We start from the raw sequence: 23,631 nt of genomic DNA on the forward strand, positions 1-23,631 counted from the left end.
TGGGTTGTGGACTGTGGACTGTGGACTGTGGGTTGGGGGTAGGGGGTTGAGGCATGACCATGTGCACCTCTCACGTGTCGTACTCTCTCCTTAGGTAAATCAGAAGCAGGCGTCCATCGTGTGGCAAGAGTATCTATCTATCTATCTATCTGGTATCTATGATCCTCCAGTAGGCAGTGGCCGCTTTGATGACCCATCTGATTAACCTTTGTCTAGTCATTGACTCGTCGCATAAATCCACCGGGCTTCGTTTTCGATTTGAACTCCTGTTCATCTGCAATTTATGTTTGACTGCTGCCCAAATCGATTCGTTGCGCTTCGATTTCTATGGCCAAGTTTATGGCCATTCCGCTTCCGCTATCCCCTATCCCCTTTCCCCTTTACCACCATCCCCCACCATCCACCTGTGCCTGTACCTGGGGCAGTGGCCTGATCGATGCACAGATAAATGGCATTTTATTAGTTGGCTACTTACTTGGCTTACTGGGACCGTAAGTCGTCGCAGCAGTCCCCGAAAGCAGTCGAGAGGCAGTCCAGTCGTCCATAGAGCTGGCAGCTTAATGTCAGTGGCACAATGTTTGGGCCATGTTTATTGGGATTAGTTGCTTAAAATTATGACCAATTTGTCGGGGTTCAATGAGATGCAGCAGCAGCACCACCAGCAGCATCACCAGCAGCAGCAGCAGCAGACATCGCACCAGCTATGCATCCACTTTTCTACATTCAAGTCAATTGCATGCAAAGCGAGCCCCCCCCCCTCCACACAGGGGATCGGGATTGGGATTGGGGCAGGTCCGTAGCTGTGGCAGGGACTGACTCTGACTATGACTCTGACTCCCATAACCCATAGAAGGCGCTGCTCGCGCACTTATTTTGCGTACATTTTTGGCCACAAAAATAAAATTAAAGCCTTAAACAGATAATGCGCTATCAGCAGACGGACAGACCGAACAGACAAACAGACACTGCCTGCATTCAATGCAAATCTCAATGAGCCTAGGGGGCAGGTTAATGGAAAATTTATAATGCCAGGCGGGCCATAAATATGCCACATCCACCCACATATTGTGTCGCCCCACAAGCGATAGGTACACACCAGTTTCCAGCGTCCAGCGTCCAGCGGCCAACGTCCAGTGCCAAGTGGAGGGGAGTGCAGTACCCATTCCTGGCCCAGAGATCTCTGCGAACGAGAGGCACACATTTTGTGTGGGAAATATAAAAAACGTTGTAATTTGCAGTTGACAAATACGCAAAAACTCCTTACCAGATCCGGGCTCTAGAAATTAACTCATATTGCAGCATGTTGCAAGTTGCAAGCAGTGGAGGAGTAGGCTGGGGAGCAGCAGCAGGAGCCGGAGTCGGAGTCGGAGCATCAGGCACAGGGGCAGCAGGAGCAGGAGCAGGAGCAGAAGCAGAGCAGCAGCATACCCAAATGATTTATGCCCGCAGTGCGGCCTACGAAAATCTGTGGCAAGCTCCAGCCGTCCGGCAGTGTCGGAGGAACGGGAGCAAACAATAGCCAGGGGTAGTGGGAGGTGCGTTGCACTATGGAGAGAGTGTTTCCCCCTCCCTCCGCTGCAGACCATCACAGTCCATTGCTGGCTGCAGTCCACGGACGGAGGCTCCTCTTCCTTCATCGCCTACCTGTTGTGGCTGCGCCCCAGGCTGCAATTGTCTGCTTAAAAGCGTTCATTCTGTCCACAATGAAGCCACATAACTTGGCCGCAGTTACTCGTACCCGCCTGCCCCTGCCACACTGTTCTCCACCTCCACTAGCCTTCCTTCGATGTGATGATTTATTGTGGCTGCGCCTCCAGCCTCCATCCTCCATATGTCCCTCCCCGGTCCCAGTTGTAGTCGCCGTCCCAGTCCCAGTCCCAGTCCCAGTCGCAGTCGCAGTCCTCGTCCCAGCACGGTAGCTGTGTTCCCCGCTCTGGTCTCCTCCTCGTCGCAGCAGTCCGTGCGCCTGGATTGAAACTTTATTTAATAAGTTGATGTTATTTGTTAACTGGCAAAAGGGCTATACTTCACTCTACTGTGCTCCCAGATCTCCTGAATAGTTGGCCAGAGTATGAGTTCTAATGCTGCTCCTCCTGCTGCTGCTGCTGCTGCTGTTGCCTTTGCTGTGCCACAGCATGGGCCATAAATCAGCTGGCGGCCAGTGGCGTGGGTCGATGGTTATCCCAGAGTTCATTAACGAATGCACTTGACCCACACAGAGAGGGGGGGAGAGAGAGAGAGAGAGAGAGAGAGAGAGAGAAGTGCGGTGTACAGTACTCTCTTTACCTCTGTAGAGTGTAGAGTGCTTGATTTCTCGAGTAATTTGTGCGTAGATGCACTCGCCCGTGTCAATTGCATTGCATTAGAAAGGCAACAGAGAGCCAGCAGAGAGGCGACACTGCCGTGGCGGCCTGCCACTTTAATCCGTGCCGCACAGCACACTTGCTGACAAATTGCTGATAAATAAAGCGAGAGATTTGCAATAATGCCTTTCTAATTTCATGCGTCGCGTCGCCAGCGGCTCTCGGCTCCGCTGCTCCGCTGCTCCTCCGCTCCTTGGGCATGCAAAGCGCACAAAAAGCACGGACTCGGACTCGCACTCGGACTCGCAGCCTGGCATGGAGCATGGCATGGCGCCTGCCTCCATTGAGATCGAATCCGAGCCTCTGTGGCTCTGGCTCTGAGTTTTAAACATTTTCCACACGTAATGCGAAAGTTTGAATCATTTGTCCAGTGCACTACGCAGCGATTTTCATTTAAAATTCTTGTCACAGACATGTAATTGCAACGCGCCAACCAACGTCGATGGCGACGACAACGATTCCAAACTCTGACTCCAGCGCCAGGTCCCAGCTTCAGTTGCAACTCCAGCTCCAGCTCCAGCTCCAGCTGCAACTCCGATGCGGACCAGAGGCGGATCTATAGGCTATTGACAATGCGTTTGTCAGGCTTTGCCCCTCCCTCCATCCATGTTGCAGCTCTCTGTGTTGACACAGATAAGTGCGTGGCGTGGCGGCGGCATCAGCCATCGGCCATCGGGCATCGGGCATCGGGCCATCGGGCAGCGATAAGTAGCGTTTTATGCATTAATTTTTGCCTCAAAAGAGCATTATTTATTACGCATTAATGCGCTGAATTAACGTTTATTTAATTAATATTAATGCCGCTGATATTACTGTTGAAGTTGTTCGATGTTGCAGTTTACTGTTGCTGCAACAAAAGTTGCACTGCAGTGGCCTGGCATTTGTGTCATACATAGATAGATTTTGGGCCAGGAAAGCCTCTTTTTTCACTCATTTATGGCTGAAATGCAGAAAGAGGTCTTAGAGCAGAAGGAGAATGAGTGATGGACATACATACATACCTCCTAATTGCGGTGTGGCGATCCTCCCCCTTCGCCCTTCCAGCAGGGGCCTCTCCACAGGTCAAGGCCTTTATCGTTCTGCCCCTTCCTTCCTTCCTCCGGCGTGTTTGTCGTTCCGCGCTGACCCTTAAGTTGTGCAAATATTTTAACAGAAATCGAACTCAAATTCCGTCGCGGAGGTTGCTGCTGCTGTTTTTGCTGTTGCTGCTCTGGAAATTTGAAAATTGAAATTGAAATCGAAATTGAAAGGAAAGTCGCGGGGCAAATATATCAGAAACACGCTCGAGTTCGAGTATATCTTAAAGGAAGCAAATATTTACAGGAGGGGCAGCAGCGGTCGAGAGGGAGAGGGAGAGGACGTGGGTGATAAGGAGAGCCCGTGAGTAATCCATCAGTGTCTCAGCAACGGGGGCGGAGATGGGGATGGGGATGGAGGTGGCGGCGGTGGTGGTGGAGGTGGAGGTGGGGGTGGAGTACCCTTTGGGCTGCAATAAACCCAATAATTTATAGACCAATCACGGACACGGACACAGGCACACGCACTACGAAACAAGTGGAAAAATCATAGTCCAAAACACACATAACGCATTAGACAGAGAGAGGTGCATTTGTGGGGTAGGGTAGGGGGAGCGATTTATAGGATGGCCATGCCAATAGACACCGCACAGCGGGTTGTCGCGTCTCCGAGAAGAAGGAGAATCCCAGTCCCAGCCCCAGCCCCAGTCCCCAGCATCGCATCGCATCGCATCGTCTCATTGCCAATTGATTTATACAAACGGCAAAGCAACGGAACACAAATTGGTTGCCTCGAAGAGATCTCTCTCCCTCTCCACTCTACACTCTCCACGAAAAGATGGACCTGGACCTGGACCTGGAGCTGGGAGTGGAGCTACGGGAGATGATTTGTTGCACTTTTGTTGCAATCACAGTCGCAGTCGCAGTCGCAGTCGCCTTTGCTGTTGCAGTTGCATACGCAGAACGCTGTTCTCTTCTGCTGCTTAACCTTTTGAACTCCACGCAGTCTGTGCTGCTGGGAGGGATTGGATGCGATGCGATGTGATGGAACCCCTGCACACGTGTTGCAGCACACAATTCAGTGGAAATCATTAGGCCAAAACCAAACCCCAGCGGGCCGAAGCGGGAGAGATTGAATCGGGCCTGGCCAGGCCTTCGCTTTGCATGCTGCCTGCGTAGCTAATTAGAGCCATAAACTGGCACTCGTTTATAGTGCGAGATACGAGTACACCGGTGTACACCGGTACACCGATCCACACAATCCCCCGGCGGATTTGATGGCGGACACTGGACATCGCGGACATCGCGGACATTGGCGGAAAGTGAGATTTGTCGGGAGGCGTTGGCAAAAAATGCCACACAAATGACAGACAGACAGACAGACAGGCAGACAGCAAACAAATGTTGACCGTTTTTGGTGATGTCGGGATTGTCAGTGGCATCGGGAATCCGAGGCGGCGGTGGACTGTGGGCCAGCCATGGGGCAGCAGAGGGGCAACAGAGGCAGCGGCAACACCAGTTTATCAAGCCAAAAGACCCAAAACAATAAATTACGCAATCCAAATGCTCAACTGCAGTCCATCAATGGCATAATGAGGCAGGCAGCGGGCGAGCAAGAGCCAGAGCCAGAGCCAGAGCCAGAGCCGGAGACGACTCCGAGTCCGACTCTGAGTCCCGAGTCGCAGAGGCAAGTCCCAGCGTAGAGATGCATTACCATATCGGCATAAATTCCGGAGCACATCGTTAAGTGGGCTGACGAGTGCCACCAGACACTGCCGCAGAAAACAGGCTCGAGAGCAGGTTGCATGCCACATGCCACTGCCCATGCCACATGCCAGGCTGCCAGGCTGCCCGGCTGCCCGGCTGCCAGACGTCCAACTTCCAGACTCTTGGCCACCTAATGAGGGAATTACCGGCCAATGCCGATGCCGATGCCAATGCAACAACGTCATCGATAATGGTCTTCTGTGGCTGCCCCTTGTGGCACCTGCAGACACAAGACTGCCCCTGCCCCTGCCTCTGCCTCTGCCTCTGACTGCTCGGCCGCCCGCCTGCCCAGTGGGTGGAGTGTTGCACTTGACCTTTAACATTGCGGATGGCGCCCCAGCTCCAGGGGGATGGAGGATGACGGATGGATGTCTTACAAGGAGAACGAAGCCCAAGCTCTTCAATCATTTAATTGCGCTGCCTAAAATCGTGTTCAAATACATTTGCGGCAAGAGTGCTGTCCGACGCCGATAAAGTGGTCTACTTGCTGTGATCGCCGTACTCCTTGATCATGTCCATGACGGCAAGGATGCAGCCGTAAACCAGGATCACTGTGCCAATGATGACAATCAGGATGTTCTTGACGAGCTTCCATCGCAGCTTGCCGTAGGTGTAGGGGGCATGGTAGTTGAGGCACATGTCGATGCAGGCCGGAAAGATGAGGTTCAGCAGGGAGATGGTGAAGGCCCCGACCAGGGCCAGCAGGGGCCCCAGATCGGGGAAGGCCACCGCATTGACGGTGCACACAAGGACGAATAACAGCCGGCAAATGTACTCCATCCGATGCGGATTGTTCAGCTTGCCATTCCGATCCAGATAGTGATTGAGTATGATGTCGATGGTCACGTAGCCGGAGAGGGGGAAGGTCAGGAACACGGCCATGCTAATGCAGACCTTGGACACCTGCGCGGGTCTATAGGGGATTACTGGGACTGCGGCTGAGATTGAGGTGCGATCTCTGGTGCTCCACTCACATTTCATCGTTGGGCAGATCGAGGGTGATACTGCCGTGCACGGACTCCCCATAGCGCCAGTATCCCATGATGGCAAAGATCAGGTAGGAGATGACGACCACAGCCGAGGCCAGATTGAGGACGCCGAACCATCCGATGTACTGCTCCGGATAGGTCATCTTCGACTCAATGGCCAGCATCTGCGGGGAGCACAAGGCACAATTACCCAGAGCCCAGTCGAAGGGAGAAAGCCCTTGAAGCACCTACCACTCCCACAGAGCTCACGGAGAACAGGGCAATGCCGAAGAAGAGAGGCAGCTTCGAGGGCTCTTTGAACGCATCACGCTCCGAGATTGGCGGCAGGTTCTGGAACAGGTAGTAGAAGATCAGGAAAAAGCCCAGATACATCGAAATGTTGGCCGCCAGATTGAAGGGCACCAGATTCTTCAGATGGCGGATGAGGAACAGCGGAACCGAGAGTATACCCACGAACACAATGAAAATCCACAGATCAATGACCTTGATATAGTAATCCGACAGCTGCTTGACATTGACCGACACAAACACGAGGTAGACGACACACACGCCGTAGTGGGAGAAGGCCAGGACCCCATCCACCAGGTAGCCCGAGGCCTTGGAGCAGTACCTGCACCAATTGGGGCCCTGGTTGAAGGCGTACTCCATCGTGTCGGGAAAGTTGCAGTAGCCCTGCTCCTGCCGCCGTGCGGACTCCACCATGCAAATGATCTACGAAGTACCACGCGGGGAGGGGGATAAGAGGAGGAATGGTATGCTATGGTTTGGGCTCTTCACTCACCAGCAGAGTCATTCCATGGATCAGGAGTATCGTAATCAGAACGAGGAGTATGCCCCCATTGAGCCATCCCGAATAGGAGAAGGCCAGCGGGAGGGCCAGGATTCCTGTTCCAATGACACACTTGAGGAGAGACACAAAGGCACCCACGTTCCTGTTGAAGAAGGAAGCAGAAGGATTGATTTATAGGGGAGTTTCGAGAGGGTTTTACAATGTGGAGCAAGGATTTCTTACGACATTGTGACTTCCACATCGCGATGCTCGTAAGGATTGTAGTCACTGCAATAAGAAGAGGAAACAGAGAATAGAACAGATCTTCAGAAGGATACAGAGACTTCTTCTACCTATTCGCCATTTGGAGTTCAATGAATTTTTATTTGAAAAGAATAAACTATGTGTAATGATAGATAAGAAATGGGGTACTTAAGTATTAGGGAAAAACATGACAGAGAAATTTTCATGTCACTATGGGATATGCTTCATTCAATTCCTTCACCGAGATCACTGTACCAGAGATCCCCCCGCAAAGGCCCAACACGAGGAAGAAGAGGGACCGCCAGAGCAGGATCTTGCCATAGCCATAGCCCTGGCTGTACAGCACACACATGTTCACGATTCCCGGAAAGATGAGCCCCAATTGTGCCAGGCAGAAGGATCCCACAAAGGAGAGGAGCAGCCCAAAGTCCGGATAGCCAATGGCCACCAGTACAGAGGCAATCACGAGGGCAAGGCGCACCAGATACTCCACGGATCGCCCTGAGGCAACATTCTCCACCAGCTTGGGCCGCATGTATCCCCGCCAGATGATGTCCACGGTGACGTAGCCCTGCAAGGCGTAGCTGAAGAACATGGCCATCGCAAACATTCCCATCACGCACTGTGGCAGGCTAAAGGAGAAAGGAGAATGGATCCAACTGGACGTAGCTGTCTTCAACTCACATTTCGAGGGGCGGCAGGTTGTGCAGAATCGAGTTGGCCGTGTCCCTCCCGTATTGCCAGTAGCCAAAGAACCCAAACGATGCATAGAAGAGGACCACGAGGACCATGGCCCGATTGAGGACCCCGCAGGAGCCCAGAAAGTTCTCTGGATGCCGCATGCTGCGCTGCAGAGCTAAAATCTAGGGGCGAGCAAACCACAAATGAGTTGGCAAAAGGATTCTAAAGGGAATTCCAAAAATATCCTACAACACCGAGAGATTCGATGGCAAACAGAACAGTGCCAAAGAATAGAGGGAACTGCGTCCAGTGCTGTGTGGCCTGCCGTCCCTCCAAGCTGGGCAAATCCTGCACAAGATACCAGAAAATGATGCCAAAACCTAAAGGAAGACGTGGCGATAGAAAGGATCAAAGATCGAGGACTGAAGCTCCGAAGCTCAATCACCCACTGGCGACAGTCAGGATATTGGAGATGACAGTAAACGGCAACAGATACTTCAGATTCCTCACGAGGAACGTGAGTATCAGAGGGAGGATCAGCAGGGCCATATACAGACGCAGATCCATGGGATAAAGGTACAGATCCCCCAAGAATTTTAGGTTCTTGGCTATAAACACAATGTAGACACAGTCCACGCCGAAATGATACGCACACATCAGTATGTCCACGAAGTAACTGAAGAATCAGGTTAAATACAGATGGAATATAGTGAGGGCCTCATTGGACGAACCCCAGGGGCCTGCTCATGCAGTGCAGCCATGTGGGGCCATCGAGAAGGGCCAGTTCCATGGTCTCCCTGTAGCTGAGGACTGCCATCCGATGGCGTCTGCACAGATGCTGGATGTCATTCAACTGCAGGATAAGGAACTCCCCAGGATAAGAAGGGCTCTGGCTATGCCTCTGCCTCTGCTCTACCTACCAGCACATGCATGGCATACACCACAATGAAGCCGATCAGAACGGTGGCAAGAAGGCCTATTAGCCATCCGGCGTTGTAGAAGGCTCGTGGCATGGCCAGGCATCCAGTGCCAAAGGCGCACTTGACCAGATTGAGGAACGTCTCCAGATCCCTAAAGAAAGGGTAGAATAAAGAGCGGCGGCACCATGGTGGATGAAATGCTCTTTCTCACGTCATTGTGCTCTCCACATCGGGTCGCAACACCTGCGCCTCATAGACCAAAGGGGATCTTTTTGGGGGCAGAGCAACACCATTAGGAGAGGGTTCTGTTCTCTTTAGATCTTTGAAGCTCACCCCATGCTCCTTTGAGCCACACCCAGGGCCCGGACATGGAAGGGCACCAGATTCCTCTTCAGCTCCGGATCCATTCTGATGGCCAGTCGGTGGCGACGCCCGCGCACCTTCTTTTGCTGTTGCTGTTTCTGCTGCGACGACAGCATTCTCTGGATCTCGATATCGATATCAGATCTTAAAATCGAAATCTTATAATCAAAAACGAAACGAACTTTCAGCACCGACTGCTGGGGTCTCTCTCTCTCTCTCTCTTTCTCTCGCTCTCGCTCTTTCTCTGTCTCTCTGTCCAATTATGCAAATGTGTTGACGAGGCATTGGCTTTCCCTCGGGTTACGTAGTGATCTTTGGAATCTGTTGGCCAGCTTCCAGGAAGGGTCTCTCGGCCTCTCGGCCTCTCTGTCTCTCGGTCTCTTGTCTTGAGAGATATTAGCATGGCCCAAAGCCATGGACTCTTTCCAGGAAATCAAGCACAGTCGCAGCCCAGTCCCCGCCTCCTCTTCGATGCGGTTTTCTGTGTGGGGGCGTTCTCTAGGCTGTGGCCAAGGAATTTGCTACCTAAATTATGCCACAGCCTGAAGCATCCACCGCAGTATCCTCCTCTCTCTCTCTCCCTCACGGTCTATCGGTCTCTCTGTCCCTCTCTGGCGATACAAACTAATTAGTGTGGCAGGGGCTGGGGCTGGGGCATTTCTCAAATGCCACTTGGCCATAAATTCTATAAAAAACAAACTACAGTTTCTAGTTAAGGCCCCTCTTCGCTGGTCTCTGGTCTCTGGTCTCTGGTTTCTGGTCTCTGTGGTCATTGTGTGGGGCCGCAGCGATCACCCGCTGTGGGCCTGGCACCTTCGCCCTTGCCTTTGCCTTTCAATTTCTTTGCTTTTGCTTTTGCTTTTGCTTTTTCTTGTGCAGTGCCGAATCGAAAATGCAAATTTTCCGGCTTTTCGCAGCCGCAGCGGCAGCAGTGACAAGTACGAATCGAAGGGGGGGCCAGAAGTCAATCTGTTAGATTTGTTTGCTTTTAGCTATTCCATTTCCTTGCCTATTTTCCCACTCGTGTGTATGTGTGGGGCTTCGAGGAGAGAGTCGATCGGTGGGAACACCTGCGAGGGGCACTTCTATTGCCAGAGCTCTCTCCAAGGGAACACTCAATCAAAAACAACCAATAAAGTGTTCCTCAAATGCAAATGCATGGCAACGTAGACCAACAAAATACCCCACTTTGGATGTGATAGAATGCCCTTTCAGTGGACTAGTGGACTGACCGGTGCGTCTTACCTTTATTTGTAGTTGTATTTAGTTTATTTAAGAAGAGTAAAAAAAAAAGAAAAATATTTGCCAATATTAATGGTTAGCGGTTCAACTGGCATTGACCTTGAGCCTGTGTGTGATGGTGGTGTCGGCAATGTCCTCCTGCGGCTGGTCCTTGTCGCCCCATCCCCACACGGGGTGGCTGCCATCGCCAGTGCGCTTGATCCTTTGGCGGAGCATCTCCGTGGAGACGCTCTTCAGGTCGTAGGCCCAGCCAATGCGGGCGAAAAAGTCGATAAAGTATGTGGTGGCATCGCGCGAATACTTCCCCAGCTCGGCGCTCTTGTAGTCCCAGGGGAAGACGTGGTGGTAGTTGTGGTAGCCCTCGCCCACGCGGAACCAGATGAGGAATGCCTCGTCCGTGGGGGAGATGTTCTTGTCGTACGGCCGCTTGCCGTACATGTGGGCGGAGCTGTTCACCAGCCACACGATATTGAGGCTGGCGCACCACCGGAGGAGGGTGAAGCACGACCACGAGCAGATCAGGGACTCGCCCCAGTAGTACATCGGCACGACGGTGGGCAGCACGAAGCAGATGAGCGGCATGAGGATCAGGTAGTGCTTCTTCTGGAACATCACCAGCTTGTCGTTGCGCAGGTCCGAGAGATCGATATCCCTGCCCTTGATCGTCACATCCGGATGCTTCTTGCAGCACAGCCAGCCGATGTGGGCGAAGAACCAGCCGCGCTGCGAGTTGTAGGGATCGGCGTCCGTCTCCGAGTACTTGTGGTGCAGGCGGTGGTCGCGGGCCCAGTAGTAGACGGCGTCCTGGAAGGCCAGCGTGTTGAGGAACATGAAGATCAGCCTCAGCGGCGTGTTGGCCTTGAACGTGCGATGCGCCCACAGGCGATGGGCTCCTCCGGATATCCCCAGAATGGTGAGCACCAGTGCCGCGGGGAATAGCACCACTGTCTGCCACTTGGCGGCGGTGAAGAGCAGCCACACGCCGTACAGCGAGGACACATGTAGGATCGTGAACAGGGTGATGTTCAGCCACAAGAGCTCCAACTTGTGGTTCGGATCGGGTATCTTCTTCAGAACCGTTGCCGCGGCGGTATCGCCCTCGAAGAGCACGCCCGTGGTGTCCGTGGGATAGCTATTGGGTGGCATCGTGCACTGCAAACTGGGGGGTTGGTCCCAAAACACATCTACTTATAGCGAAGCGGCGCCCGATTAATATTCAAAAATATTCGGCGTCGGCATGCCCCCCTCCCGTCTCCCGTTCCCGTTGCCATCGACATCGACATCGACATCGACATCGACATCGTCATCGCGTTTTCGTATCATCGGGGCGTTCGAGAACCCGGACCTAGGTCCGAGGTAGTGTCCGGCGATCCATTTCACAAATTGTAAATTTCAAGTACTAAATGTTAAACTATGCGCATAGATGATCGTCACGAGATGTTACACGTGATTGCCAGGGACGGGGCAATGGTGGAATGGTGCAGCGCTGCAGCGGTGCAACGGTGCAACGGTGACTGTGTTGCAGTTAGACTGTGTTGCAGTCGACAGTGGTGGCGCATCATTAAAGTGCTGCAGACAAATGGCCGCGCGGCATGTGCGGCACATGTCAAGAGAGCTGCACCAGCAGCAGCAGCGGCAACAGGTGAAAATCTGGCTGGAATTCTGATTATCTGCAGCTTCTGGTTGCTGCCGCTGCGGTGATTGGCAGCAAACTGTTGCTGCAACTGCTGCTGATGTTGCAGGCAGCAACTTAAACTGTAACTTTCAACGATTTGTCGTCAGCGTCTTCTGTCTTCTGTCGTCTGTAGGCAGCGTCTTCTGTCTTCTGTCTTCTGTCTTCTGCCTTCTGTCGTCTGTCGTCTGTGTGCCACTTTGATGTTTGGCCACAAAAGTGGAAAGCAACATGCGCATAATTACGATTCAGCCAACATGGGGTGCAACATTCCTTGACCACCATCTCCACACCCCTGCCTCTGCCCCTTCCGCTGCCCCTTGTCTCGCGCTCTCTGGGGGCCACGCCCTCAATTCAATTTACAGCCGGAAGTGTGGGTGTATACTTATTTGATATACATTCCTCTTCAGTACGCGTATTCCAATTCTTGTTCTTGTTCTTGTTCTTGTTCTTGTTCTCGTTTCGCGGTTCGCGTTTCGCGTTTCGATGTTCTCTCCTTTCGCGCAACTCATTTGCTGCTTCATAAATCAGGAATCGCAGCAGCAGCCGCCTCAAAACTCCCGCATAAAAAAAACTCCTGTATGAAAAACGCATTTAATGATTGGGGAACAACAGCAGCAGCAGCAGCGGCAACAACAGCGGCAACAACTACATAATAGGCCGCATCTTGAGGCAGCAGCAGCAGCAGCAGCAGCAGCAGCAAAAAGTGGGAGGATGCAGTGGATTCTCCCTCTTTTCGCTGCCTCTCTATCTCTGGTGATGGTTTTGCGATACACTTTCTCTGGACGGCACTATGGCCCTCCAAAGGCGTTTTGCAATGCCAAAAATAACAGATCCAAGATCGGTTTGGCAGCAATTGCTGGGAAAAGATGATTTTCCGATGGAAACTTGAGTGTTACTCTTAAAGAAATTGCTTAGTGTATGTTTAATTTCGATTATATTCAAATTGGAAAAACATTCAAAGTGCTTTTATGGCCTCCGGTTGTGCGAGAATTTCATGAAAAGGTGGATATATCCACGAAATGTATCCGTTTATGAGAGTTTTCTTCCCGTGAGAATAGCTTCCCTATGAAAGGCGTTCGTTAAGGAAGAAGTTCTCCTGTAACTTCCACAGAGTATCCATAACTTCGACTAGTAAAAGCCCACAAATGTTCCTTCTCTTGTTTTTAATGCCATTTGTTGCTGCCGCTGCCGCTGTTGCTGCTGCTGCTGCTGCCACTGCCACTGCCACTGCTGCTGCTGCTGCTGTTGTCGGGCCGTTTGCCTTTTTGGGGCCCGTGAGGCATTCGCCTAAGCGGCAGGTTCCTGTCTCCGTCTGCTACCCCATCCAGGGAGGAGACGTCGACGACGTTGACTGCATTTTTAAGCGCGCTCTGCGCATAAAATAAAGCCAGATTGCAGGCATCTCTTGCCTTGGGGGCATCATCCTCCTGCCTCCTGCCTCCTACCCTCATACCTCCACTGCCCCATTCCCCAATCGGTGGAACGTACTACCTGTGGCAAGGCTTGCCTGAAAGATCTTGAATGGAAGCGAAGAGTAAAAGTGCAGGATGCTTTGTAGTCCTGCCCCCCCCCCGTGCTCTGCTGCACGCCCCCTCCTATCGGAAGAGCTTCTGCAGAAACAGCAGCTAATTTTCGACGGGGCAGCCACAAAAAAAATGAATACCGATTGGGGCATCCTCAGCACAGCAGAGAAGCAGAGACAGAGAGAGAGGGAGGTAGGGAGGCAGGGAGAGAGACAGAGACAGAGACAGAGAGAGAGAGATCTTCGAGCGATAATGATGCAAGGTTAATCATTAGCCTGGAACGTGTATTATGCGATTATTAGTTGGGGGCAAGCACCGGAGAGGTGCACCCAATCCTTGCCACAGCCCCAGCATCGACTTCCAGCCTCGATTGGGGATTACACTCTTTTTTTTTTTGGTGGGCGTTTGCTCTGGCTTTTTTTCGGACCATTTCGCGGTAATTTCCAATTTCCGTTGCAATCTGTGGGGATCTGTGCGATCGGAGCAGCGGATTGGGGAGTTCTATATGCAACATGCCGCCAATTTGTCAACGCGGGCAACATGTGGTTGCTGCAGCATGTAAGTTGTCAGCGTTTTTAAGAATCAATTGCCGCCCAACAGCAGCAGTTGCTATGGAAATCTCTGCTCTGGAAATTCGATATTTCCCGGGGCCCCGCCTGCCCCAGCAGCCTGCCCCCTGCCACACGGCCCCCACAAGTCGGGGAGCCTGAAGGCGGCCTTGAAAAGCAATACTTGGCGCAAAATCATTGCAGAATTGTAAATGAGGGGCAACCTCATAGGCCCTGCCCAGCCCTGCTCTGCCACACACTGTTGCTGTTGCTGTTGCCTGTTGCTGTTGCCTGTTGCTGTAGTACACACATATTTTGAGGTAAAAACGCTCGCTCAACTGACATGCAACATGATTTTGTAGGCGTGCAACATGCGCATGCGCAACAGCCGCAGCTTTATCAGATTCTGCAGTCTCCACTGTTGCTGGTGGTGTTTTGTTGTTGTTTTTGCTGTGAGAGTTGCCGCATGTTGTCGACTGTCAATTGTTTTGTGGGCGTTGCAGCAGCAGCCAGCAGCCAGCAGTTGCAACCAGCAACCAGCAACAATAGTCGCAACAAGAGTCGCCACAACACACACCAATCTGTCGCACAGAGCCACAGACTCCCAGAGTCTGGCGGTGGGGCAGAGGGGCAGGGCAGCAGACTTTTGGAGGCTATATCAATGTCAACAGCATTATCACACCGCGCTGTCAATATGCAAATGCATAGAGCAGACAACGGAGTCCCACTAGCCCCACCAGTCGCAGCAGCAGCAACCCACCGAGCACCGAGCACCGAGCACCGAGCACCGAGCACCAAGCACTTGCCACAACCAACTGGCAGCCAGGCAACAGAGAACAGAGAACAGAGGACAGAGGACAGAGAACCCAGCCAGCAAACGATTGTCTCCCTTCCCCCCTGAGTTCCGTTCGTCCTCCTGCAGACTCCTTTAGAGCATGTGACACTCGTTAACACGCAGCGAAAATGCGCGAAATGCGATATTTCACACGATTTATGCGCGATGCAACGACGAAAAGTTGCAACCTATGGGGGGGGGGGAGGGGGGCAGCAGCAGCAGCATCAGTAGGAGCCCGAGGACCACACGCATTGCTGGGTAGCCGGTGGAGGCTGCTGCTGGGGCTTTAGGCCTGGAAAAGTCATGGGAAAGGGAGTTCCCTGAAGGCTGCTTCCCTGCTGCAGCTTCGAAAATGTTGTTCTTGCAACAGAAGAAACATCCCACTTAAGGTGTAGGAAAATGATTAGCCGGAAGAGTGCGGCTGCCGCTGCTGTCCGCCATATGCCACAAATAGTATTAGTTGCTGCTGCTGACTGGCTGCTGGCTGCTGGCTGCTGGCTGCCACTGCTAATGGGGCATGTTGCTGCTGCCTTGCTGGCTTGCTGGCCTGCTCGCTTGCTAATTTGACAGAAAGACTTCCAAAGATTGGTGGCAGAGTGGCAGCGAGCCATGATTTATGCGCTGCCAATTGGTTGTGGCAACATTTGCCCATATACATAATTGAAATGTAATAAATTCTGCAACCGCTGCTGCTGCTGCTGCTGCTGCTGCTGCTGTTGCAGCTTTTCGTGCACAATTAGCGGCAGCAACAGGCAGTTGCTGTGGCAAGCATCAGCATCAGCATCAGTGGCATCCACTAACGACAATTGCTGACCATTTTCCATGACTCCTCGTTGCTTGATTATTAAATAAATAATAATCATAGAGCGAACTGCTGCTGCTGCTTCTGCTGCTTCTGCTGCTGTTGCAGTGGCAATGTGGCGGTGTGGCAGGAGGCTGGCTCTGCCTTTGGGTTTTACAAGTTGTAAAGTGCGAAATCAACACGCTTCATGCCACAAAACTACAACTACAGATCTCTGGACAGGCTGCCACACAGTGGCCATCGGTGGCACGTCCGAGTGTCCCAGTGTCCGCCGTGTCCGCCGTGTCCGCCGTGTCCGCCGTGTCCGCCGTGTGTCTGTCCACTATGTTAGTTGTCAACACAAATGGCAATCGGCGTTGATAAATTGTTGCAGCCTTGGGCCAATTATAACCGTGTTTGGGCTTGGGCTGAATATAGCTGCCACATGCCACAGGCCACAGCCACAGCCACAGCCACTACTCGTATGCCTCTTGCTGTTGCGCTGCTTCTCGTCCACACTCTCGTCTCTGATATCGCAAGGCCTTGCTGGTCCTCTTTCGTATGCAGATATCCATTCATCCATCCACAAGCTTCCTGCGAAGCCCCGCAACAGTCCTCCTTCCGGTGGCTGCCACTCGTGTGTGGGTGCAACACTGTACAAGAAGAAGCCACCGAGCGATATCTGAAATTCAATACCCGGATCAATCTCCGCTTTCAACAACTCTTTCAAATTTCTGTCGTGTCGTTTTCCTCTTTAGATAATTTGTCTGCCACAGAGCTAAAAAAAATGGGCGCCAAATGAGGCCACGTGCTACAAATTGCAGTGATTCCAGCAGCAGCAACAGAAACAGGAGCTCAAAACACCCCCGCACCAGCACCTGAGATTTATCGAAGGTTTCCCTCATCCTCATCCTCATCCTCATCCTCTTCCTTAGGGGCATCCTCTGCAGATCTCCGATATCAGCTGTTCCTCCTCCCCCCTCCGGCCTGGCCTCTTGGCGCGCGCTGCTGCCCCTCTGGCACATTATTGTTATTATTATCCACGGCCCGGTGTCTTTCCTTATACAATAACATCTAATTTCCTACCTCTGCTCGCTGCTACCTTTCTACCTACTTGGCAGGCTCTTTGATTCTCCCAGATTTTGGCAGGCGACATCCCTTAAAGGAGGGCAGCGTTCTCTCTTCTCCCAAGGCGCACCCGCATGTGTCACTCGAATGTTGCATATATATATTTGTATGCAACGCTAATGACATCAGAAACAGATCGAATCGCGGGGGAAATGCTAGATCCGATTGTGGCATTTCCCAGAGAAGACTTTTTCAGGGGGAGGGCAAATGGTTGAAGGTTTTGATAACGCTGAGAAGGAGGGAAGGGGAAGGAACAATTTCAGCTACAATTTGAAGATACTTTTTGCTCTTAAAAAGTTTCTGGCGAATCCCTCTCCTCTTTTTTTTTTAGCAAAGATATCTCTTTATTGGAATCCTCCACCTACATATGACACATCTCCTGCCCCGAGGCAGGGTTTCCCCTGCCTCCGTTCAGGGTGGCTGCCACTGGGATTATTGACCTCTTGACAAACAAGCGAAACCTTTGTTTGCCGCTGCAGATGAGGACGAGAGGCAGCAGCAGCAGCAGCAGTAGATGCAGCGGCATCTTCTAGACAGCTGTTGGACGGATCAGAGGCAGGAGAGGAGATCGACTTAAGAAGTCGTTGGCGCGAAAAAACAGAAGTCGGTCCCGGGGAAAATCTGTGAAAGGAACAGCTGACAGCGGGCAGGGGGCAGGGGGCAGGGGGCAGGGGGAAATGCACGAGCCAAAGGGAAAATGGAAAAGGGAAAAGGAAAACGATCTCGAATGTTGCGGTTAACCTCCGAGACAGCGGAAAAGCGGAAAAGGCGTCAGAAATGTAGCAGCAACCATCTGTGTAGGTAATTTCGGTTCTAATTGCAATTGCAATTAGAGGAGAGTGGTTGGGGGGAGGGGGGGGGGGGGGACACTGGGAACAAGTGCAGCAAGCAGTCTGGCTGGCATTCGGCGAGTGACATATGCGAGACGCCACACAGATCTCCAAGGCGATGTGGCATTGCGTGTGCTCTCCATTTATTATCGACGTTGCCCCGCCAGACGCTGAAAAACTTGCCCCGGCAGCGGCAGATTAGATTGGAGGCGTAGCAGGATGAGGATGCAGCAGCAGCAGCAGCAGCAGCAGCAACAGGAGGTGGATACCACTAACTACCGTTAGGAGAGACACACAAACAGAGACAGAAACCAAAAACAGAGACACGAGACACAGTCGAAAGAAACATTTAAAGAAATTCAAATGAATTCGTTTTTGGGATATATGCATGCCATGCCCAATGCCCAATGCCGAATGCCCAATGCCGAATGCCCCATGCCCCATGCACCATGCCCCAATGCCGCGTGCCCCGCGGGCCCCATCCGCCCACTTAAATTGCGTGCCATGCTGAAAGCATTCATTTGCGAGGAGCCCTGAGATGTGTGTGGATGCCACTGGGAGATGCGGCAAACTACAATTAAATTTGCATTTGTATGATTCCCGCTGCCACATCCATTTGTGGCTGCTACAGCTACAGCTACAGCTACAGCCAGTTGATGCCGCGGGTGAAATACCTCGGCGTAGGAAACATTTATCACTGCTATGGGGGCTCCTCCGTCGCCAGTCCGCCAACCGCCACCGCCACCGCCACCGCCTCCGACTCTCTCGGATTCGCATTCGGACTCTGGCGGGGACTCAAAACTGCTGCGATTCCGGACAGAACGAACGCACAATAAAACTAAAACGTTTATAATTTCATATGAATTTAGCAGGGGCACGGGCAGCGGCAGGGGCAGCGGCAGGGGCAGCGGCAGGGGCAGGGGCAGCGGCAGAGAGCCTCCAACTATTAGCTGTGGCATGCAATTGCCAGCAGAGAGACAGACAGTCGAGGGCCAAAACTTAATCACAGGTTGGGAGACGCGACTCAATGGCCTAAACGAAAATGCTTAAATTTAATGACATAAATATATACAGAGCGGGAGAGAGAGGGCGATAGAGAGAGAGAGAATCGGGTAGGAGAGGTAGTTACCCCAAGGGGGGGGAATGGCGGGTGGTGGTGCTGCTCGGGCAGGAAAAATCACTGCTGAATATTCCCGCAACTATTTATCATTGTGTCACGCGGTCCTACAGCTGCCCCTGCGGCCTTGTCCATTTTGGGAAAACGAGTTATGACCCACCACCACCAGCGGCGGCAGCAGCACCACCCCTTAGCCCTATGCCTCCTTGAGGAAACTGCGCACTTAAGAAGCGATCCGATCCGTTCCGATCCGGCTCCGGCTCCGGCTCCGGCTCCTTCCTTCCTACGATCCCGTTCTCCGACGACGATGATCCTTCGCCAACGCCACCCCAAAATGAACAAAATGAACAGGATTGACAAGCGACCGGCTGCTCCTTTGGTTCCCTCCTCCTCCTCCTCCTTCCGCCACCCCAAAATCCAGCCCTGGGACCATCTTCCTCCCTCTGCCGCACACAACAAGGACAAAAGACCGCCAGGTTCCGCCAGGAGCAGTAAAAGAAGACAACGAACCGCAGCGCAGCTGCTGCTATTTTTACCATAACTTTGTTTTTTTTTCTTCTCTCTTTTCTTTTCTGAAACGCTGCGCAATTTGGGAATTTCTGGAAAGGCAACAAAAACACACAAGAAACAAAAAACAAAAAAAAAAGCTTTGCAGCTGCCCCTGGGAAAATTCCCTAAGAGCTTCGGAACTGATTTTTCATTGGCATGGCAATCCCCTGAGGAAGCGAGGAAGGAGACCATCTTTAATCCGATGGCTGTATAAACACAGCTACATCATCATTAGAGGCCGAAGGCTCCTCTTTGGGGGCGAGTTTGTTGCCTAAGTCTTTCCATTCCGTTTCCATGTTGTGTGTGTGTGTGTGGCATAAATTATGTATCCGCCTCAAGGGGACTCCCACAAGAACGGGGAGCCCAGAGACCAGAGACCAGAGCCCAGAGCCCAGAGCCCAGAGCCCAGAGCGGTGCTACTGCTACCTTTTGCCACTTGGCATAACATTAACTGTTTATTCGAATAAAAATTAAACTATTAAATGCTCAAAGAGAGAGGCAGCAGGCGAGTGGTGAGTGGCGAGTGGGGAGTGGGGAGCTGGGGGGGAGTGGGCATTCGAGTGGAGAAATGAGCTTAAAATCATAAACGACACACAAAAAAACACACACGACGGCAGCCCCGAAAAAAAAAAAAAACAAACTGAAGCGTTTCAATCGATGAATATATGGATGTATGGATGTATAGGGTCGATCGAGGCTGCTTCTACCAATAAAATATAACAATCATGCGATCAAAAATATCTTTCACAAAACACTCACATGAATACCTTTCTGGATGATCAACCATTCACCTGTTCAAAGTGTGGGAAACCATAGAAACGCCACAGCCACTGCCACAGCCGCAGCCACTGGTAGTGCCACAGCCAGAGCCACAGCCAGAGCCAAAAGCATGGGCAGAGCTAAAAAGGTAGAAAAAGAAAACGTTGAAAATTCAAATTAGCCCGAGAGACTCGTAAATAAAAGATATTATAGCCAATCGAGCAATAAAACCAGTTAATCTCTAAATGTGGCCGAGAAGAGTCTTTGGGCTCCGAGGCGAAGGCACAATCCCAATCCCCATCTCAATCTCAATCTGTATCTGGGAGCCGGGAGTCGGGAGTCGGGAGTCTGCTGTGTCGTCTGGAAGCTGTGGAAGCGCTGGAGAGACTCCATCAAGCTCTCATCAAAGTGGTTCGGCCTACATCTGGAAACGGAGATGGGGCTCTGGGCTCTGGGATCTGAGATCTGGGATCTGGGATCTCGCATCTGGGGTTTTACGAGGCAACGCTGCTTCTTGGGCTCAAAGTTAGACTCTCAGGCGGGTGTAGGATAGGACTCCATCCACAAGAAGTGACTTCTGCTTCCCCGATCATCGTTCTGCCACAACAAACGAGTGGCAATCAAATCAATTTTATGCTGCTGTTGCAGCATGTTTTTATGGCATTTCTAACACACAAACCACACGATAGCCACCATTCATTCATTCATTCTTCGGGCCTTCCATTCATGGCGTGGCATGGCATCGCTTGGGACGGGATGGGGACACCCCACCGCCTGGCCGCCTGGCCGCCAGGCCGCTTGGCCGCAGACCGGAAGCGGGTTACTGCCCCAAACGGGGGGGGTACAGAGAGGGTGGTAACCGATTACCAACAACTTAAAGCTCTGGCCACAAAATGTTGCATTGGGATTGGGTTATTAAGCCATTTAAGCTACGTGAGAAAATGCTGGAAAAGACAGCAGCCACTGATGCTGCCACTGCTGCCACTGCTGCGGCTGTTGCAGCGGCGGATACTGCTGTTGCTGTCGATTGGAAAAATCTTTTGCAGAACCAACAACAGAAGGAACAGTGGCAGGGGCAGTGGCAGGGGCAGTGGCAGGGGCAGGTAAAGTGATTTGATTTAATGACTGCCACTAAACATTTACCCAACGAACAAGAAAATCAATTAAACCAAAAGGGGGAGAACGCACGCCCCAATCCCTGGGGGCCGGGTGTCGTTAAACTTTCTGCCAGGCGACCTTCCTCTTCCGTTCTCTGAAGAGATTTTCATTAAGACAACAAACAGTTTGTGTTTCTGTTGGTTTTCTGCAGTGTTTTTGTGAATGAAATGAATATCCCATCCCCCACACATCCCCCATCCCCCTCTGTGTCTGCCACAGCAACGCTGTAGGTAAATCATTTGTAGATTTGTCTGTCTTCCACTTGGTGGCAGCGAAGATCTTTCGGCGAAGATTTCTGGGGCGTGCGCGTGATTTAAGCCTCATGTTTTTGGTAGCAGCCACACACATGTGTGTTGGCAGAGTCGTCTCCGAGTGTCAGAGCCCCCAGAGTGTCGCCCCCCACCGCCCCCGCCCCCTCCTCCACCACTGAATGTATCTTTTGTTGTGTGTTGGAGGAAGTGCAAAGTACTTTGATAAGATCTCTGCTCTCTCCCTGTCGCTGTGGGTTCTCTGTGGTGCCAAAAAAACAAAAAAACCTTGGAGAAAAATGAGCAGCAAGAAAAAGCTTAATTGCTTCCCTCAATCCGCAGAAGGCGAGCGGGTGGCGGCGGCCGGGGCCAGCGGGCGGGAGGCGGGAGGTGGGACGGGCTATGATGGATGGCTGGAACAAGCTTCTAAACGGGGGCAGGAAGTGGGGGCACAGATTGGCCGGGGTATGGGGTTCCCGGACTGCAGCATACTTTTGGGGCAATAAACGGTTGCCTAATTATGACTGAAAATCACTATTCATTTGACTGGGCTTGCCTTGCAATCATCCCCATTGATGGGGCATCCATCATCAATCACTCAATGTGTGGCAAGCAAAAGATTGATTGACTGCCACACAACATTGGGCCACGCTCTCCTGCTATCTCCCTGAAGTTGGAAAGGTTTTCTTTCCATTTTCATAGCTGTTTCTCATCCAAATTGGAGCTTTATTTTATTTCACTTTTCGGCTCTCATAAATCCGCTCGGCAGTTGACTTCTTAACTGTTCATCCGTCCATGCAGCTGCTGCGAATAAATCTCTAGCCTTACACGTGTCTGCTCCATCTGGAGAGGATGGAGATGCCCCCGCTGCCTGCTTATCCGTGGGAATCTGCCTCGGAGCCGCATGCAAATTAGATTTTTTAATTGGCGCCTGACCCCGGGAGGAGCTGCTCCTCTAATCTCTTGTTGGCGTCACCTCGATGTCATTCGCTTTTATGGTTATTGCCGCAGTGACAGTGGCAGTGGCAGTGGCAGTGGCAGTGGCAGTGCCTGTGCCAGTGGCAGATGCAGCAGTTGCTGTTGCAGTTGCAAATGCAAATCGCGCTTCAGTTTTTTTTTTGCGTGCGCTTAATTGAAAATTGTGTTTCGTTTTGGGCTTCAACTTCGATTCTAATGAATGGAAAAGTCACCGACGGGCGACGACAACAACGCAGTTTTTGCCGCTGGCTGTCGGCCTCCCATCGCGATGCCATGGCCATCATTAAGGCCAAAGGGAAGTGCCATGCTCCGAGGGGAAATCAGAGAATCATAGCTTAAGAAAGGGAGGAGGAAGAGGAGGCATGCCCAAAGGTAGAAGGAGGAGGAGGAGGAGGAGGAGGAGGCAGTAGAGAGCAGAAGGAGGCAAGCAAGGCCCAAAAAAGGAGCAGCAGGAGGCTCAGGTACGGGCAAAGCTATGCCACCAGGGGTGGCTTCCTTCGCCTTGGGTGGATGTTGCCTCAGGCCACAAAATCCCCGCGATCTTGCGCCTTTTGTTTGAGAAACTTGCCTCAAGACGAGATCGTCAGCAGATTTCCCGCCAAAATGTACGGGGGTTGTGCGGCACACAACGGGATCTCTGCGTTCTCTGGTGGGGTGGTTCGCCCTTCGTCGGGTGGTGATGGTGATGGTGATGGTGATGGTGATCGTGGTGGTGGTGGCGGGCGGCGGTGCTGATGGGGTGGCCGCGGCAACACAATGGCAAGGCTGAGAGGGCGACGACGATGACGATGACGACGCTGGGACGCAGAACCGTGGGAAGATTTCGGACACAAAAGGCTGAAGGAATCTTTTTAGAGAAATTCCCCTGCAGCTGCAGTGATTCGCAGCAGATCTGAGATCCGAGAAGAGAACTTTTACCTTTACCTTGAAGCAGGGGCCTTCGTTATGTGGCGGGCAGGCGGGCAGGCGGGCAGGCAGGGCGTAGGCATTTGGCGGCGACACTGAAATGTACTTGGATATGCACTACTGCTGCCACCCCACACGACTGCTGCCACTCGAGAGGCACTCGTAGGGAGGCGGGGTGGGGCAGGCAGCCGAAGCGGAGAGTGTCGCCAAGACGGCAGCAGA

The 23,631-nt window shown here is 52.2% G+C and overlaps 3 protein-coding genes across 3 annotated transcripts; all 3 read right to left on the bottom strand.

Annotated features, from left to right (window-relative positions):
* Positions 1 to 5,519: 5,519 nt before the first annotated feature.
* On the bottom strand, positions 5,520 to 7,273 carry LOC113566563 (glutamate transporter polyphemus). Its single transcript, XM_026992690.1, has 6 exons — positions 7,258 to 7,273; positions 7,148 to 7,192; positions 6,917 to 7,067; positions 6,367 to 6,846; positions 6,121 to 6,299; positions 5,520 to 6,059 (listed from the first exon to the last, which is right to left on the bottom strand). The coding sequence occupies exons 1-6, from the start codon at positions 7,266 to 7,268 to the stop codon at positions 5,627 to 5,629; spliced, it is 1,299 nt and encodes a 432-aa protein (XP_026848491.1). The 5' UTR covers positions 7,269 to 7,273; the 3' UTR covers positions 5,520 to 5,626.
* Positions 7,274 to 7,370: 97 nt separating this feature from the next.
* LOC6602309 (proton-coupled amino acid transporter-like protein CG1139) lies at positions 7,371 to 9,253 on the bottom strand. Its single transcript, XM_026992762.1, has 8 exons — positions 9,103 to 9,253; positions 8,981 to 9,037; positions 8,770 to 8,920; positions 8,581 to 8,702; positions 8,299 to 8,525; positions 8,099 to 8,229; positions 7,853 to 8,031; positions 7,371 to 7,800 (listed from the first exon to the last, which is right to left on the bottom strand). Exons 1-8 carry the CDS (start codon positions 9,246 to 9,248, stop codon positions 7,371 to 7,373), a joined length of 1,443 nt encoding a protein of 480 aa, XP_026848563.1. The 5' UTR covers positions 9,249 to 9,253.
* Positions 9,254 to 10,360: 1,107 nt separating this feature from the next.
* On the bottom strand, positions 10,361 to 11,522 carry LOC6602310 (acyl-CoA Delta(11) desaturase). The gene has a single exon (XM_002027333.2). It carries the CDS (start codon positions 11,518 to 11,520, stop codon positions 10,459 to 10,461), a length of 1,062 nt encoding a protein of 353 aa, XP_002027369.1. The 5' UTR covers positions 11,521 to 11,522; the 3' UTR covers positions 10,361 to 10,458.
* Positions 11,523 to 23,631: the final 12,109 nt, after the last annotated feature.

This window comes from Drosophila persimilis, unplaced genomic scaffold, assembly GCF_003286085.1.
Source record: "Drosophila persimilis strain 14011-0111.01,24,50 unplaced genomic scaffold, DperRS2 tig00000780-arrow-arrow-pilon, whole genome shotgun sequence".
Lineage (NCBI taxonomy): Eukaryota > Metazoa > Arthropoda > Insecta > Diptera > Drosophilidae > Drosophila > Drosophila persimilis.